General features: G+C 47.2%; 3 protein-coding genes across 4 annotated transcripts; 2 read left to right on the top strand and 1 right to left on the bottom strand.

Moving 5' to 3' along the window:
* The first annotated feature begins 107 nt into the window (after positions 1–107).
* ppwd1 (peptidylprolyl isomerase domain and WD repeat containing 1) lies at positions 108–4,164 on the top strand. Its single transcript, XM_028417739.1, has 11 exons — positions 108–262; positions 374–476; positions 766–869; positions 948–1,068; positions 1,151–1,598; positions 1,678–1,868; positions 1,954–2,143; positions 2,228–2,409; positions 2,495–2,576; positions 2,664–2,846; positions 3,915–4,164. The coding sequence occupies exons 1-11, from the start codon at positions 130–132 to the stop codon at positions 4,056–4,058; spliced, it is 1,881 nt and encodes a 626-aa protein (XP_028273540.1). The 5' UTR covers positions 108–129; the 3' UTR covers positions 4,059–4,164.
* A 14-nt stretch (positions 4,165–4,178) lies between these two features.
* trim23 (tripartite motif containing 23) lies at positions 4,179–8,412 on the bottom strand. Its single transcript, XM_028417740.1, has 11 exons — positions 8,307–8,412; positions 7,632–7,794; positions 7,355–7,476; positions 6,998–7,276; positions 6,736–6,918; positions 6,450–6,665; positions 6,140–6,274; positions 5,922–6,051; positions 5,735–5,845; positions 5,527–5,651; positions 4,179–5,454 (listed from the first exon to the last, which is right to left on the bottom strand). Exons 1-11 carry the CDS (start codon positions 8,403–8,405, stop codon positions 5,275–5,277), a joined length of 1,743 nt encoding a protein of 580 aa, XP_028273541.1. The 5' UTR covers positions 8,406–8,412; the 3' UTR covers positions 4,179–5,274.
* A 377-nt stretch (positions 8,413–8,789) lies between these two features.
* On the top strand, positions 8,790–10,997 carry mzt2b (mitotic spindle organizing protein 2B). Of its 2 annotated transcripts, XM_028418247.1 has the most exons (5): positions 8,790–8,926; positions 9,133–9,315; positions 9,407–9,558; positions 10,182–10,319; positions 10,626–10,997. In XM_028418247.1, exons 2-5 carry the CDS (start codon positions 9,140–9,142, stop codon positions 10,769–10,771), a joined length of 612 nt encoding a protein of 203 aa, XP_028274048.1. In that variant the 5' UTR covers positions 8,790–8,926; positions 9,133–9,139; the 3' UTR covers positions 10,772–10,997. The 2 variants fall into 2 exon arrangements, with proteins under 2 accessions (XP_028274048.1, XP_028274050.1); XM_028418249.1 differs by lacking the exon at positions 10,182–10,319.
* Positions 10,998–12,604: the final 1,607 nt, after the last annotated feature.

Here is a 12,604-nt window from a genome sequence, read left to right as displayed (position 1 = left end):
TTTTTAAATCAAACGTGTCAGCGCAAATACATTTTTCCACGTTATTAAAAGTTTAGGTATTATCTGTAGAAAGTGGCGCCGACCGGAAGTATCGCAACCAAGCTAGGACCGAGCAGAAGAGTTGCAGCAATGGCGGCGGCTGACAACAATGTGGATCTAAAGCGCAAAGCGGATGATATTCAGGATGGAGATGGAGATGAAGAAGATGGAGAATGGGTCGGACCGATGCCGAGCGAAGCCACGAAGGTCAAGAAAAGAAAAGGTTAGTTTTCCCCTGTGAATTCACCACATTGTCGGTCATCTGCAACTAATGCTAATGGATGCTAACCGAACTCCTGCTAACTTCTGCATGTTTTTGTTTTGTTTTTCGTAGTACTCGAGTATGAGCGTGTTTATCTGGACAACCTCCCATCAGCTGCGATGTATGAGCGGAGCTACATGCACAGAGATGTCATCACACACATAGTTTGTTCCAAGTAAGTGAGAAGTCACAGGGAAACCTGACACAGAAAAGAACCGTTACACGGCATTTAACTACATGTAAATACCATAATATCAATATCATTCATGCTGGGGGTTGTTCAATAAATAAATCATGTAAAAAGAAAACATGACTCTTCAGTATGTTTAGTGTTTTGTCTAAAAAGAAATAATTATCAGCACTAAGGTGACTACAAAGATGAACGTTGATTGTTTTGTCGTGAAATAAACAACACACGTCAAGGCTGTTCTATCTATGTGAACCAAAACCCTCGTTGTTTTAAGGTCTGACTTCGTCATCACAGCCAGCCAGGACGGCCATGTCAAGTTTTGGAAGAAGAAGGAGGATGAGGGAATAGAGTTTGTGAAGCACTTCCGGAGTCACCTCAGTATGAGCACAAAACAACTCTGCATTTTTAAATACTCCACACGCTGAATTGTGAGTATAAACATTGCTTTGTGTGCAGGTGTGATCGAAAGCATCGCCGTCAGTGCTGAAGGCGCCCTCTTCTGCTCCGTTGGGGATGATCAGGCCATGAAAGTGTTTGATGTTGTCAACTTCGACATGATCAACATGCTGAAGTTGGGGTGAGTCTAAATGACAGTGTTTATATTTCATATGCTCAAAGTGACTCTTGCATGTAACGTAGTGTTTGGTGTGTCTCTGTAGCTTCCATCCAGGCCAGTGTGAGTGGATCTACAATCCTGGAGATGCCATTTCCACAGTGGCCTGCTCAGAAAAATCCACAGGAAAGATCTTTGTCTATGATGGCAGAGGAAGCAGCGAGCCGTTCCACGTCTTCGACAAAATGCACTCTGCGCCGCTGTCACAGATCCGCCTGAATCCCAGATATAGAGTCATCGTGTCCGCTGACAAGGCGGGAATGCTGGAATACTGGACGGGCCTTCCTAATGAATTCAAGTTCCCCAAACACGTGGAGTGGGAATACAAAACAGACACTGACTTGTACGAGTTTGCTAAACACAAAACCTATCCCACCAGCCTGGCCTTCTCTTCCGATGGGAAGAAAATGGCCACCATTGCTTCGGATAGGAAAGTCCGGATCTTCCGTTTCCTCACAGGGAAACTGATGAGAGTGTTTGATGAGTCTTTAACGGTAAATCCTCTCACATCTCCGCAGTGTGTGTTTGCTGATGTTGTGAATTCACATGCGTATGAAGCTGTGTGTGTGTCAGATGTTCACAGAGTTGCAGCAGATGAGGCAGCAGCTGCCTGACATGGAGTTTGGAAGGCGAATGGCCGTGGAGAGAGAACTGGAGAAGGTGGACGGAATCCGGCTGACAAATATCATCTTTGATGAGACGGGACATTTTGTGCTGTACGGGACAATGTTGGGCATCAAAGTCATCAACGTGGAGACCAACAGGTAGCAAAAAGATTTTGAGTTTCTGCTAAATTTCTGCTAAAGCTGAGGTCACATGTGTCTTTTTGTCGCGGACGTTCTTCCCCAGGTGTGTGCGGATCCTCGGGAAGCTGGAGAACATCCGTGTGGTCCAGCTGTGTCTGTTCCAGGGTGTTGCAAAGGCCATGCAGGTTGCACCCACAGTGGAGATGAAAGCATCCGACAACCCCGCCTTAGAGAACGTGGAGCCGGATCCGACCGTCTTCTGCACGGCGTTCAAGAAGAACCGCTTCTACATGGTGAGAGAGCAGAGGACGCGTCTCCACATAACACAGCTGTGTTTGTTCTGTCTCTTCATGTGTGTGTTATCATCGTGTCTCAAGTTCACAAAGAGAGAGCCAGAGGATACAAAGAGCGCTGATTCAGACAGAGACATCTTTAATGAGAAGCCCTCAAAGGAAGAGGTGATGGCCGCCACGCAGGCCGAGGGCCCCAAGAGAGTGTCCGACAGCGCCATCATCCACACCACCATGGGAGACATCCACATCAAGCTCTTCCCTGTGGAGTAGGTTTCCAGATGGGCTTCAGTCACAGGTCCTGTCCACATTTTATACAATACTGAACAAAGCTTTTTCCCTTTTTGTTTTCAGGTGCCCCAAAACTGTGGAGAACTTCTGTGTCCACAGCAGGAACGGCTACTACAACGGTCACGTGTTCCACAGAGTGATTAAGGTCCGAGTTACAGATTTAATCTGTACATTCAGAAATAAACAAGTGGCGAGACTTCTGTGTGTGAATCTTCGTCTGTCTTGTGTGCAGAGTTTTATGATCCAGACAGGTGACCCCACCGGCACCGGAATGGGAGGAGAGAGCATCTGGGGCAGAGAGTTTGAAGACGAGTTCCACGCCACGCTGAGACACGACCGCCCCTACACGCTCAGTATGGCCAACGCCGGGTCCGGCACCAACGGCTCGCAGTTTTTCATGACTGTGGTGCCCACGGTGAGTTACACCAGAGGTTTGACGAAACTCTGACAATTAAAGTTGATTCGTTAACTTTACAGAAATGTATGTTTGCTGGAATCAGTTTGTTGTTTCCCTCACTGATGTTACTGATAGTGGAATAATTTCAGCTTTTTTTCCTCACGTCAGCTGTAAAAGCCTGCAGATCAGTTAAATACTCTCAGTTCTTGTCATGTGACTGCTGGTCCCGTGTCAGACTGCAGGTCTTAATGCTCAATTCGGATTTTTTGGTGTTTACAAAAAAATATGTGACTGCTACCACTCTCCTGTGTGAACGGACTGCGGCCCTGAAGTGACCCGCATGCGCAGAAGAGGACACGACGTCACACAGTGTGTGCTTGTGTTGTTTGTTTATGTTAATGTCCGATCGTAGCCGACATAATTACAACCAAATAATATTAAGAAGAACGCAGAGAAGGAAGAGAGCAGCAGCTGCAGCGTCTGTACAGAGATGTGTGTGGGTGCGGAGTGGTGGGACAGTGATGTGACTTCATTCATAACATTCATAATTTCAGAATGACGAGAACCTTTGAATACGTCTGCGAGCGTCTTTCTGTGTCACTTTCACGGCAAGACAGTCGACACCTCCTTCATCTGTGAGCGAGCGCGTTGGAGTTGGGCTCTACTTCCTGGCAACAGGCCCTTGTTGCTAACAACGTCTGTCGCCTTTCACTGACGCAAAAGTCGGATATATGCCGCATAGCCGTTCAGACTGAGGTCGCATTGCAAAAAATCGGATACATATCTGATTTAGGACCACATAAGGAAGTGGCCTGGGTCGGATATAAAAAAATCGGAATTGAGCTGTTCAGACTGTGATGACAGCATCAGATACAGGTCACATTCGTGCAAAAATGCACGAACATAGCCTTAGTTGTGCAGTTGGTTGCAGAATCTTGTTTTAGTGAAATTCTAAACTACAACATGTAAAATAAAGTGATAAAATATCCCTTCTTTTCAGTGCAGATGTGGTTAAGGTGTAAAAGTACAAAATTGGATCGGGCTTAAATTCTTTTATAAATATATATTTTGTTTGTTTTATTGCAGCCTTGGCTCGATAACAAGCACACTGTGTTTGGAAGGTGCACCAAAGGCATGGAGGTCGTCCAGAGGATCTCCAACGTCAAAGTCAATCCCAAGACGGACAAACCGTACGAGGACATCAGCATCATCAACATCACCGTCAAGTAAACGTGTCTTTTACTTTCTTCTGTACAGTGCTGATTTTTTTTATAATGGAAAGATTTGTTGGCTGCGTTAATAATAAAGACAAAAACACCCCAGTCAGGTAAATGAAGTTTATTTTACAGCGTCACATTATGTTCAATGTACAAAAGCCATTATCAAGTCCACTGGTAACAAAGGTCTCCAGGCGCGTTGTGCTTCCATGTCTCAAAAAAACAAAACTAATGTTTTCACAAACTAAGTGAAGGTTTTCACACGTACAGTTTTTATTTGTCTTTTATACATAGATACAAATAGTAAACATTACATAGCAATGAATAAAGACCAAATCAAATGATGGTTCCTCAGTGTCATCGTTAGGATTCACATTACTGAAGGTTAAAGGTGTTACCATCCCGTCTGTGTGTGAGATGTTTCTATAGGAATTTGTTCACAAGACAGCGTTTTATTTTGCAGTGAGGTTAATATTCTACGTGGAAACAGCAGATTTCTGGTAGTGAGGCGGCAGACGAGCGCGTTGGACGTGCACGGTCGATGCATAAAACAAACAAAAAAAAAAAACTCCACGCTCATAAATAAAGTTCAGTAAACACTTTGTTCTGTAACAGAAAACATTCAAACCCCCACCTCTCCACCGTCTCAGAGACCAGCCGCAACTTTAAATAGGTTCACACACACTTAAAAAAAACACACACATAATTTAAACCCAAATAAACATCAGCTGCTATTGCTTACATCAGATGACAAGGCAAAGTCTGAACGTTTGGCCATCAGTTAGCGTCACACGCGCAAGAGGATCACAGCCGCCGAGCAAAGGCTCAGTGTTCCTGGTTTTTTTCTTCAAAATTCTGACTTGATTCTCAATCAAGATTTTTTTTATCCACCTGCAGAATGTGCTGGATTCAGATGAAGCTTAACAGAAGGTGCAGAAATGATCACACATGTGGTTATAATGAGTAACGCGGAGAAGTCCGCTGTGTCGGAAGCTTTTCTAACATTAACGAGTTAAAGATGGCGGCGCAGCAGCCTGAAGAGGTTAGAGTGAAGACCAACGAACAAACAGCTGCTTTGGAAATAAAGCAGGGTGGGTGTTTGGATTCAGTGTGTAACCAGAGAGTATTTACATCTTTGTTTTCTTTGCACACTGTGCTGCACAAAGAAGGAAAGATGGGGAGCCTCGCCGTGAAGTGTTTGAGCTCAGAGGCTCGGCGGTCGGGGCCGTTTAGGCCACGTCCAGGACGCCGGCGGCCACCAGCTGCCTGGAGAGCCAGTCCAGGCCCTCGTGGAGGCCCATCCCGCTGCGGGCGTCACAGCCCTGAATGTGCCAGCTCCGCCCGCAGCACAGCTTGTGTAGGCTCAGCAGCTCCGTCATCTCCTCCACAGACACGGCGCCGGGGACGTCCTGCAGAGCAGACAGCAGTCACCACCACGCCGTCTTTACAGAGCGTCACTGTCAAGACTGCTTTTCACCTACCTGTTTGTTGGCAAAGATGAGCAGCAGGGCGTCTCGCAGCTCTTTCTCCGTCAGTAGTTTGGCGAGCTCACTGTGGGCCTCCATCAGTCGGTCCCTGTGGCAGCTGTCGATCACAAACACCACCGCTGCACGGACGGAGGAGACGTCATGGCTCACAGGAACCAAGTGCAGCTCATTGTTAGAACTATACATAAATTATCTATCAAACCTTGAGTGTTGAGATAGTAGTGCTTCCAGAGGGGGCGGAGCTTATGCTTTCCACCCACATCCCAGATGGTGAATTTCAGATTCTTATATTCCACCGTCTCCACGTTGAAACCTTAGAAAAACAGATGAGAAATGAGATCAGTTCAGTTCAGGCCACGTCTCTGAGGATGTCAGTGATGTAAACTGACCGATGGTCGGGATGGGCTGCATGAACTCATCCTGCTTCAACTTAAAGAGGATGGTGGTTTTTCCCGCTCCGTCCAGCCCCAGAGTCACAACCCGGATCTCCATCTTTGGACCGATGTGGACTCGGTTGTCCTGAAAAGACATTTTTAAACACATTGAAGCAAACGGCGCCGCTGTCTGTCCCTGTGACGGACACACACACACACACAGCAGTGCGTACCTTAGTGAAGGTAACGGGGATGCCGGCATCCAGCTGAATGTGATCCGCCAGCTCGGTGAACTGGTGCTGCTGCTTCTGAAGCGTCTCCAGCAAACAGTTGATCTCCTGCTTGGCCAGAACAACTCTGCAGTCGTCCTACAGGACGAAAGAGGCAACACGTGGAGAACTGCAGCTTAAATATGCATCATGACCCTCAGAGTTTCAGCGCACATCCACGTCTGTCCGTGTGGATTTGGTCAAATTGATTTATCTCTTTGTTTCTTCTTCTTTTCTTTCAAATCAGCATTTAAAAACATTCTGCATCTCTCACCTGCTGTAGTGTTTTCTCGCAGTGCAGGCAGGCGGTGGACACCTGGGACAGCAGGATGGTCATGTCCTCCTGCTGCTGCCTCAGCCAGATGAGCCTCTCACGGACGTGAGCGTCCACCACGCTCAGCGCCATCTCCTCCTGCCGACACAGAGTCTCGTGGAGGTCTGCGAAGTAAGCTCGCACGCAGGACCGGGCGCTCTCTGCCGTGCCGGGGACCTGGAGGGAAAGGGGAAGTTAAAACGGCTGCAGAAAATGAAATCGCTTCTTCTTTGTCGCGGTATCTCACATGCTCGGTGTGTGCCATGCCCACGCCGTCCTCCACGATCTGCTCGCCGCCTTCTATCTGCTGCACGATGCCCACCAGCTTCCTGGAGTACTCCGACACCTCGTCTGTGAAGGTGCGGATGCAGTGCGCCATGTCCAGGATGGAGGCGCGGATCTGATTCGCTTCAGTCTCCAGGACAGCATGCTGGAAGGATAAGAAGAAGAAGAAGAAGACATCAGGATCTCCACGGGGGGTGATATCGAGCGTGTGTTTCTCCTCCCACCTTATGACCCTGGTGCTTGCCGTACTCCTTGCACACGCAGCACATGAGCGGCCCGGACTGACACACCTCCTCCAGACAGACGAACTCGATGGCGTGGACCTGATGCTGCGGGCAAAGCGTCTTCTCGTGAGGCTTGTCGGCCAGCGGCACCCGGCGGTGTTTAGCCAGCGTGCGGGTGGAGTGGGTGAGCTGTGAGCACTCAGCGCACAGGTGGGTGGCGCACACGGTGCAGTACATGGAGGCCGTGTGGCTCTCGTCTTCGTCACAGCGAATTATACACTGATGTAAGAAGAAGAACGGTGAACACGTGGAGCGAGAAGCTGACACACTGTCTTTGCTAAATAACAGCTGACTTACTTCACCCATGCCTTTCAGGGCGTCCTCCGCCATCCCCGACTGGTTGGAGGCTCCATTCTGGAGTCGCTCCAGGAGCTCAAGCAGAGCAAAGTTCTTCTTTAGACCCCAAACTCCGGAATCTCCTACACAGAAGAGACAACAAAAAACATCATCACAACACAGGAAACAAGTAAAGAGGTCGCCTAGCAACCACCGCGATGAAGAGTTTGATCATCATCATGGCTGTCATGGAGTGCTGAGTGGTCACAAATGCGTCCATCAGCCCTCAGTCACTCACCCAGCTCGGTGACCTGTCTGTCGAAGGGACAGCGGACCGCTCTGCCGTGGAGGGGCAGCCGGGTCAGGCAGTCATGGCATACCGTGTGACCGCAGAGCAGAAGACGGGGGACTTTGTCCCCTTGGAGGGAGAAGACGTCCTCACACACACCACACTCCAGCACCTGTGGGAGAGAGAGAGAGAGAGAGAGAGGACAGGCTGTCAGATCAGCGTGTGTGTGTGTGTGTGTGTGCAGTGGGGATGCTCATCTCAGGCTGAGGTGCAGCCATCTTTGTTATTGTTTTGTTTTACTATTACATTACTGCACCCTCCTCAGTTCTGTGTAGCAGCTTCAAACGTCCACTTTAACAGCAGAGCGGGGCGACGTCAGCTAGCGATGGCAGCTCTGTTAGCATGCTGCAGCTACAAGCACCAGCCATAAACATTCACAGAAATCTACGAGTGATCATCATAAAACCCGTAAAGAAACGTGTCCTCGTGATAACACCTTCACATCTTCCTCTTACTGTAATCATATTTACCATCCAGAGGCACCAACGCCAACGCAGCAGCAATTCGCCCCCCAAAAAAATCAGAAGCCACGAAGACAAGCCTGCTATCGATGCTGCGTGCACACTGACCCCACGACAAACCCGGACACAACAAAGCTGTGGATATTAGTGAAAGTATCACAACCTTGACCGTGTTTCCGTGGGCTCCTCTCCCGTGTCGGATGCAGGGCTCCATCGTCGCTACAGCGCCCTGCTTGTTTATTCCTGCTGCAGCAGCGGCCATTCTTTGACGACAGCGCAGAGGAGACTGAGCAGGCGCAAGAGGAGAATCCCTCCGCTACTTCCGGGTTCGCTCTTTTAGCGTTTTCTAAGCTATTTTGCCTTGTTTGTGTCACAGGTTGTTACATACATGATAAATATGAAACACCAGTCCACCGTGTACTTAAAACACCGATATAATTGTAATTTTTGTCCCTAAACAGATAAATTGCACTATTTAATCCAGTCACTCGGTTAAAGCGCATGCGCAGTTCTACACTGCGTGTATATAAAAAGTACAAGAAAAACATAATACAAAAATATGAACTTTTTAATAATACGTCTTTAAATGGGCGCTACATATATTTAGCATTACACGTTAAGAGAACGGTTGTGTGTAAAGTTTCTTCCATGACTACCAATCCCATAATTCAACAGGGACCGTCGTGTGGTGATGACGTAATTTCGGCGCGCCCCGCCTGATTGAAACAGGAGCGCTAGTTGTCGTTGACGCTCCTCCAAACGCTCCTCTCTGCTCTTTTATAGGTATGTATTTTTTAATTTAATAAAGCAGTCGCTTGGTATAATTGTCAGTTTAATGTTTGGTGGTGACATGTTTGTTAATATTTGAAGAGGAAGTCGAATTACACCATGTTTTCATTCATGCTAGCTAACGCTGCTGTTCATCCAGATTGATCGGTCGAGCTAATGTTTTATAAAACTTGTTTATTTTCACTGATATAACCACACAGATTGGTGATGTCTCAACCACCGCAGCAAACAGCACCTTCAGCCCCGGACTCTCCTGCGCTGGTGGTCACAAGCAACGTACAGAAATATGCGATAAAGAAGAAGAAAGTCCTCAGCGCGGAGGAACTGGAGCTGTTTGAACTGACGCAGGCTGCGGGCATCACTGTGGACCAGGAGGTCTTCAAGTAAGTGCGGTGATGATGATGATGGTGGGAAGAAACATGGCCGCCGTGTCTGTGTTTCTTACAGTCTCCCTCATTCCTCCTGTGCTTCCAGGATCATCGTGGACCTGCTGAAGATGAACGTGGCTCCTCAGGCGGTCTTCCAGACTCTGAAGGCGATGTGTGCAGGGCAGAGAGTTGCTGAAGGCAACAACGGGGATTCATCAGCAGCCTCACACACGACCGCAGCACCCGTAGAGGCCAGAGGTGAGTGTTTCTCAGGACTGAGGGGGAAGCATGAGCAACAAATAATAAACCACTGATGTGAAGGACCATTGTGTTTTTTGGTTGTGTTGCCTTTTTCACTTTTAAAAAAAGTGGTGATGTGGTGGTTTTCCACCAGAATAATAATAAAAATGGATACGATGAGAGTCCCTAGAAGTATTTTTGGCTGATTAATATATGTAAAATGACACCGAGGTTGCTTTATATGTATTTTCATTTGTTTATCAGGCAAACTGTAAGACTGTTACTCATCTGTTTCTGTGTTTAACTGCCCAAAAAGTGCACTGTAAAGAAGATGATCACATGTTCTGTACAGTTCGTATGTAGGATGCTGTTGGAGAACACTGTTCTCTGCTACATTGACAGGTTCATACTGAAGAGACGCTCTTTTTAAAGCATGTGAAATACCCACACTCCTCTTTACACTGTGTAATAGAACTTCTTGCTGCCCCCCCCCCTCACTATCAGCTCCTTCTCTCCACCTCTTCATGAGCTTTTCCGCTCAGACGGAGGTGGACTGAAGGCTGTGCACACGTCACGGTGCCTTCTTATTTCTTTTCCGTCCCTCCATGAATTCTTTTTTTTCTTTTTCTTTCTGCCTGAAGAAGAGGACTCTTTGGTCTCTGGAAAGGGCCCTAAGCCTCCCACTGCTGCCCCCTCAGCGTCTGGCCCCAGAGCCACAAGGGTCAACACTAAGATTGTGGTCTACGGCCCCCAAGACACTAGCTCCTCTCACTCTCAAGGTCCCCCCATCTTCTGCACTGTGTCCTACACCTCCATCTGTCCACTTGCTTGCTGTTTTCTGATAAATATAACTGTTGTGTATGTTTATAATCCAGACTGAGATCATGCTGTGCTTTACTCATGTCACTCGCTGAGGAAACTGTGTGTACTTGCATGTGTGTGGGGACTAGAAAGGTAGAATTTGCCTGTGGGTGCATCCTCACTTCATCATTTGTCACGTCCTCGTTTCAGACCACCATGTTTGAATGGTACAGCGTCCACCTCCTCCTCTCACTCGCTGTGTGTTTTCCTTTTGGTTCCATCAGTGCGCAGCAAAGCCGGAGCGAGCCACAGTGAGAAGAGCCGGGAGGCCTCCACCCAGCGGGTGCAGCGGCAGCCCAGCGCCAGCAGAGGGCAGAAGGCCAAGAGCTCCGGCAGCAGCAGCTCCTCCTCGCAGATAAACTCCACGTGAGGCTCAGGTCCATTAAAAGATCCCCTTTGTAAATATGTGTTAAATCTAACTGTATGTGAAACTGTTTAAAGCTCACATGTGGCCTCTTTCTTTCAAACAACCAAATGAACAAAAGAGGCAGCTCACAAAAAAACAAGAGAAATATTTACATTTCAATATTTTCTGAAAAATGTCTGTATTTAATGTGCAATCTCGGTTCATCTCTAATAAATCCAGATTCAATCTAGTCCCTGGTATTGCTGATAACTACATTAATAATATACACTTGATGATACTGTGTAAAATTCCATCACATCTATAATCAATTCCGTTTCTTCCCCTGTAGGTGGCAGTATTGCACCATGACAATGGTTCCTATGAAGCAGAAAAAGATGCAGTAACTTTCTAATGAGACATTATCTCAGTTATTTTAGCCACTTTGTATTACTAGCAGGGTACTAAAACAGCTCAGACCCCAATTAAAAATAATACTGTTTATTTATTCTGACAGCTAAGGTGATGTAGCCTGTGACATGCTAGCATCCTGCTAATGAACGTCGTTTGGTCAGTTTAGATTAGGACTGACTGGAGCTCCTTCCTCCCTGTTTGTTGGATGGCTTAAATCTGCTGTAAAGTGCTTTATGTGACATCACTGATAACTATAAAAAAAGGACTTTTGTAGATCTTAAAAGGTGTAAAGAAGGAACTACACCTGTTGTTTTAACCCCATGCATTTCATTCTAGACTCTCTTGAGCGCCCCCTGCCGGACAGGAAGTTTAGTGTGAAGACTTTTCAGGTAAGGCTCAGTGAATAGAAGTGGATAAAAATATTAGTTACGACAGGAAGTCAGTGATTTCTCAGTCAGAAAGTGTTTCCATGAATTCAGTGATCTGAAGTCAAGTCGAACATCAGAATGATCTCATCTCTGCTCACATATGCAGCGCTCGTCGGCCTTAAATCACACAATCATGATTCCAGGAACAGACTAATGTGTTTCACTCCCATCACAAGGGGGCAGTAGAGACACAGCAGTTATTATGTTCTCTTCCAGCCTGTTCAAATGATCCTTTGCATTTCCATAAATGGTCTTGATGTCATGAATGAATCTTTTTACAGTTTGAAACAACAGAAACGGAATGATACCTCTGAGGTGAAAGGTGCACACAGGGAGGGGCGGGGTCGTCCTGTGTGTGTGTGTGTGTGTGTGTGTGTGTGTGTGAGGCTGCAGGGCTTTATGTGGCTGCGGGTCTTTTATGTGGCCGTTTGTCCTGTTTATGTGCTCCTGCCTCTCCTCGCCTCTCCTCTGCGCTCTGCATTGATGGCGGCGTGCCTGTAATTGATGGCACCATATTGCTGTGGTGTAGCAGGTTTAATGGGGCTTGACAGAGCAAGGGAAAGCAGCATGCAACCATGGGAGGGAACTTAACCCTTTCACACACACACACACACACACCTCTCCTCTGCACTGCACACACAAATGAGAATACAAATAGGCCCTTGGTGATTAGCTTGTTTACGATTCCTACTGTTATCAGTGGTCATGGTAATGGCGGCTTGGTTCATGATCAAGGAAGCTCAGACGCCCCTCTGACTCCACTTTGGAGAATAAACACTGGCCAGCTGTTGGTGCTCGCTGCTGTTTTGCTCGGAGGAACCTGAATGTGTTTGACAAAGGTAAACGGCCAGGAATTTATTTCCTCTAACTTCCTGCCCGGCTGCAGTCCCCGCTGTGACCTACAGGGGTCAGTGTGGATCCTTCCTTCTGGCCTCTTTTTTTTTTATTATTTGTTTTTTCCATAGGCATCCACTCCAGCAGCAGCAGCAGCAGCTTTTTTGGATGTGTTTATTTTGTT

Source organism: Parambassis ranga, chromosome 12 (genome assembly GCF_900634625.1).
Source record: "Parambassis ranga chromosome 12, fParRan2.1, whole genome shotgun sequence".
Classification (NCBI taxonomy): domain Eukaryota; kingdom Metazoa; phylum Chordata; class Actinopteri; family Ambassidae; genus Parambassis; species Parambassis ranga.
Note: the sequence above shows the minus strand (reverse complement) of the source record. Positions and strands in the feature narration are given on the sequence as shown.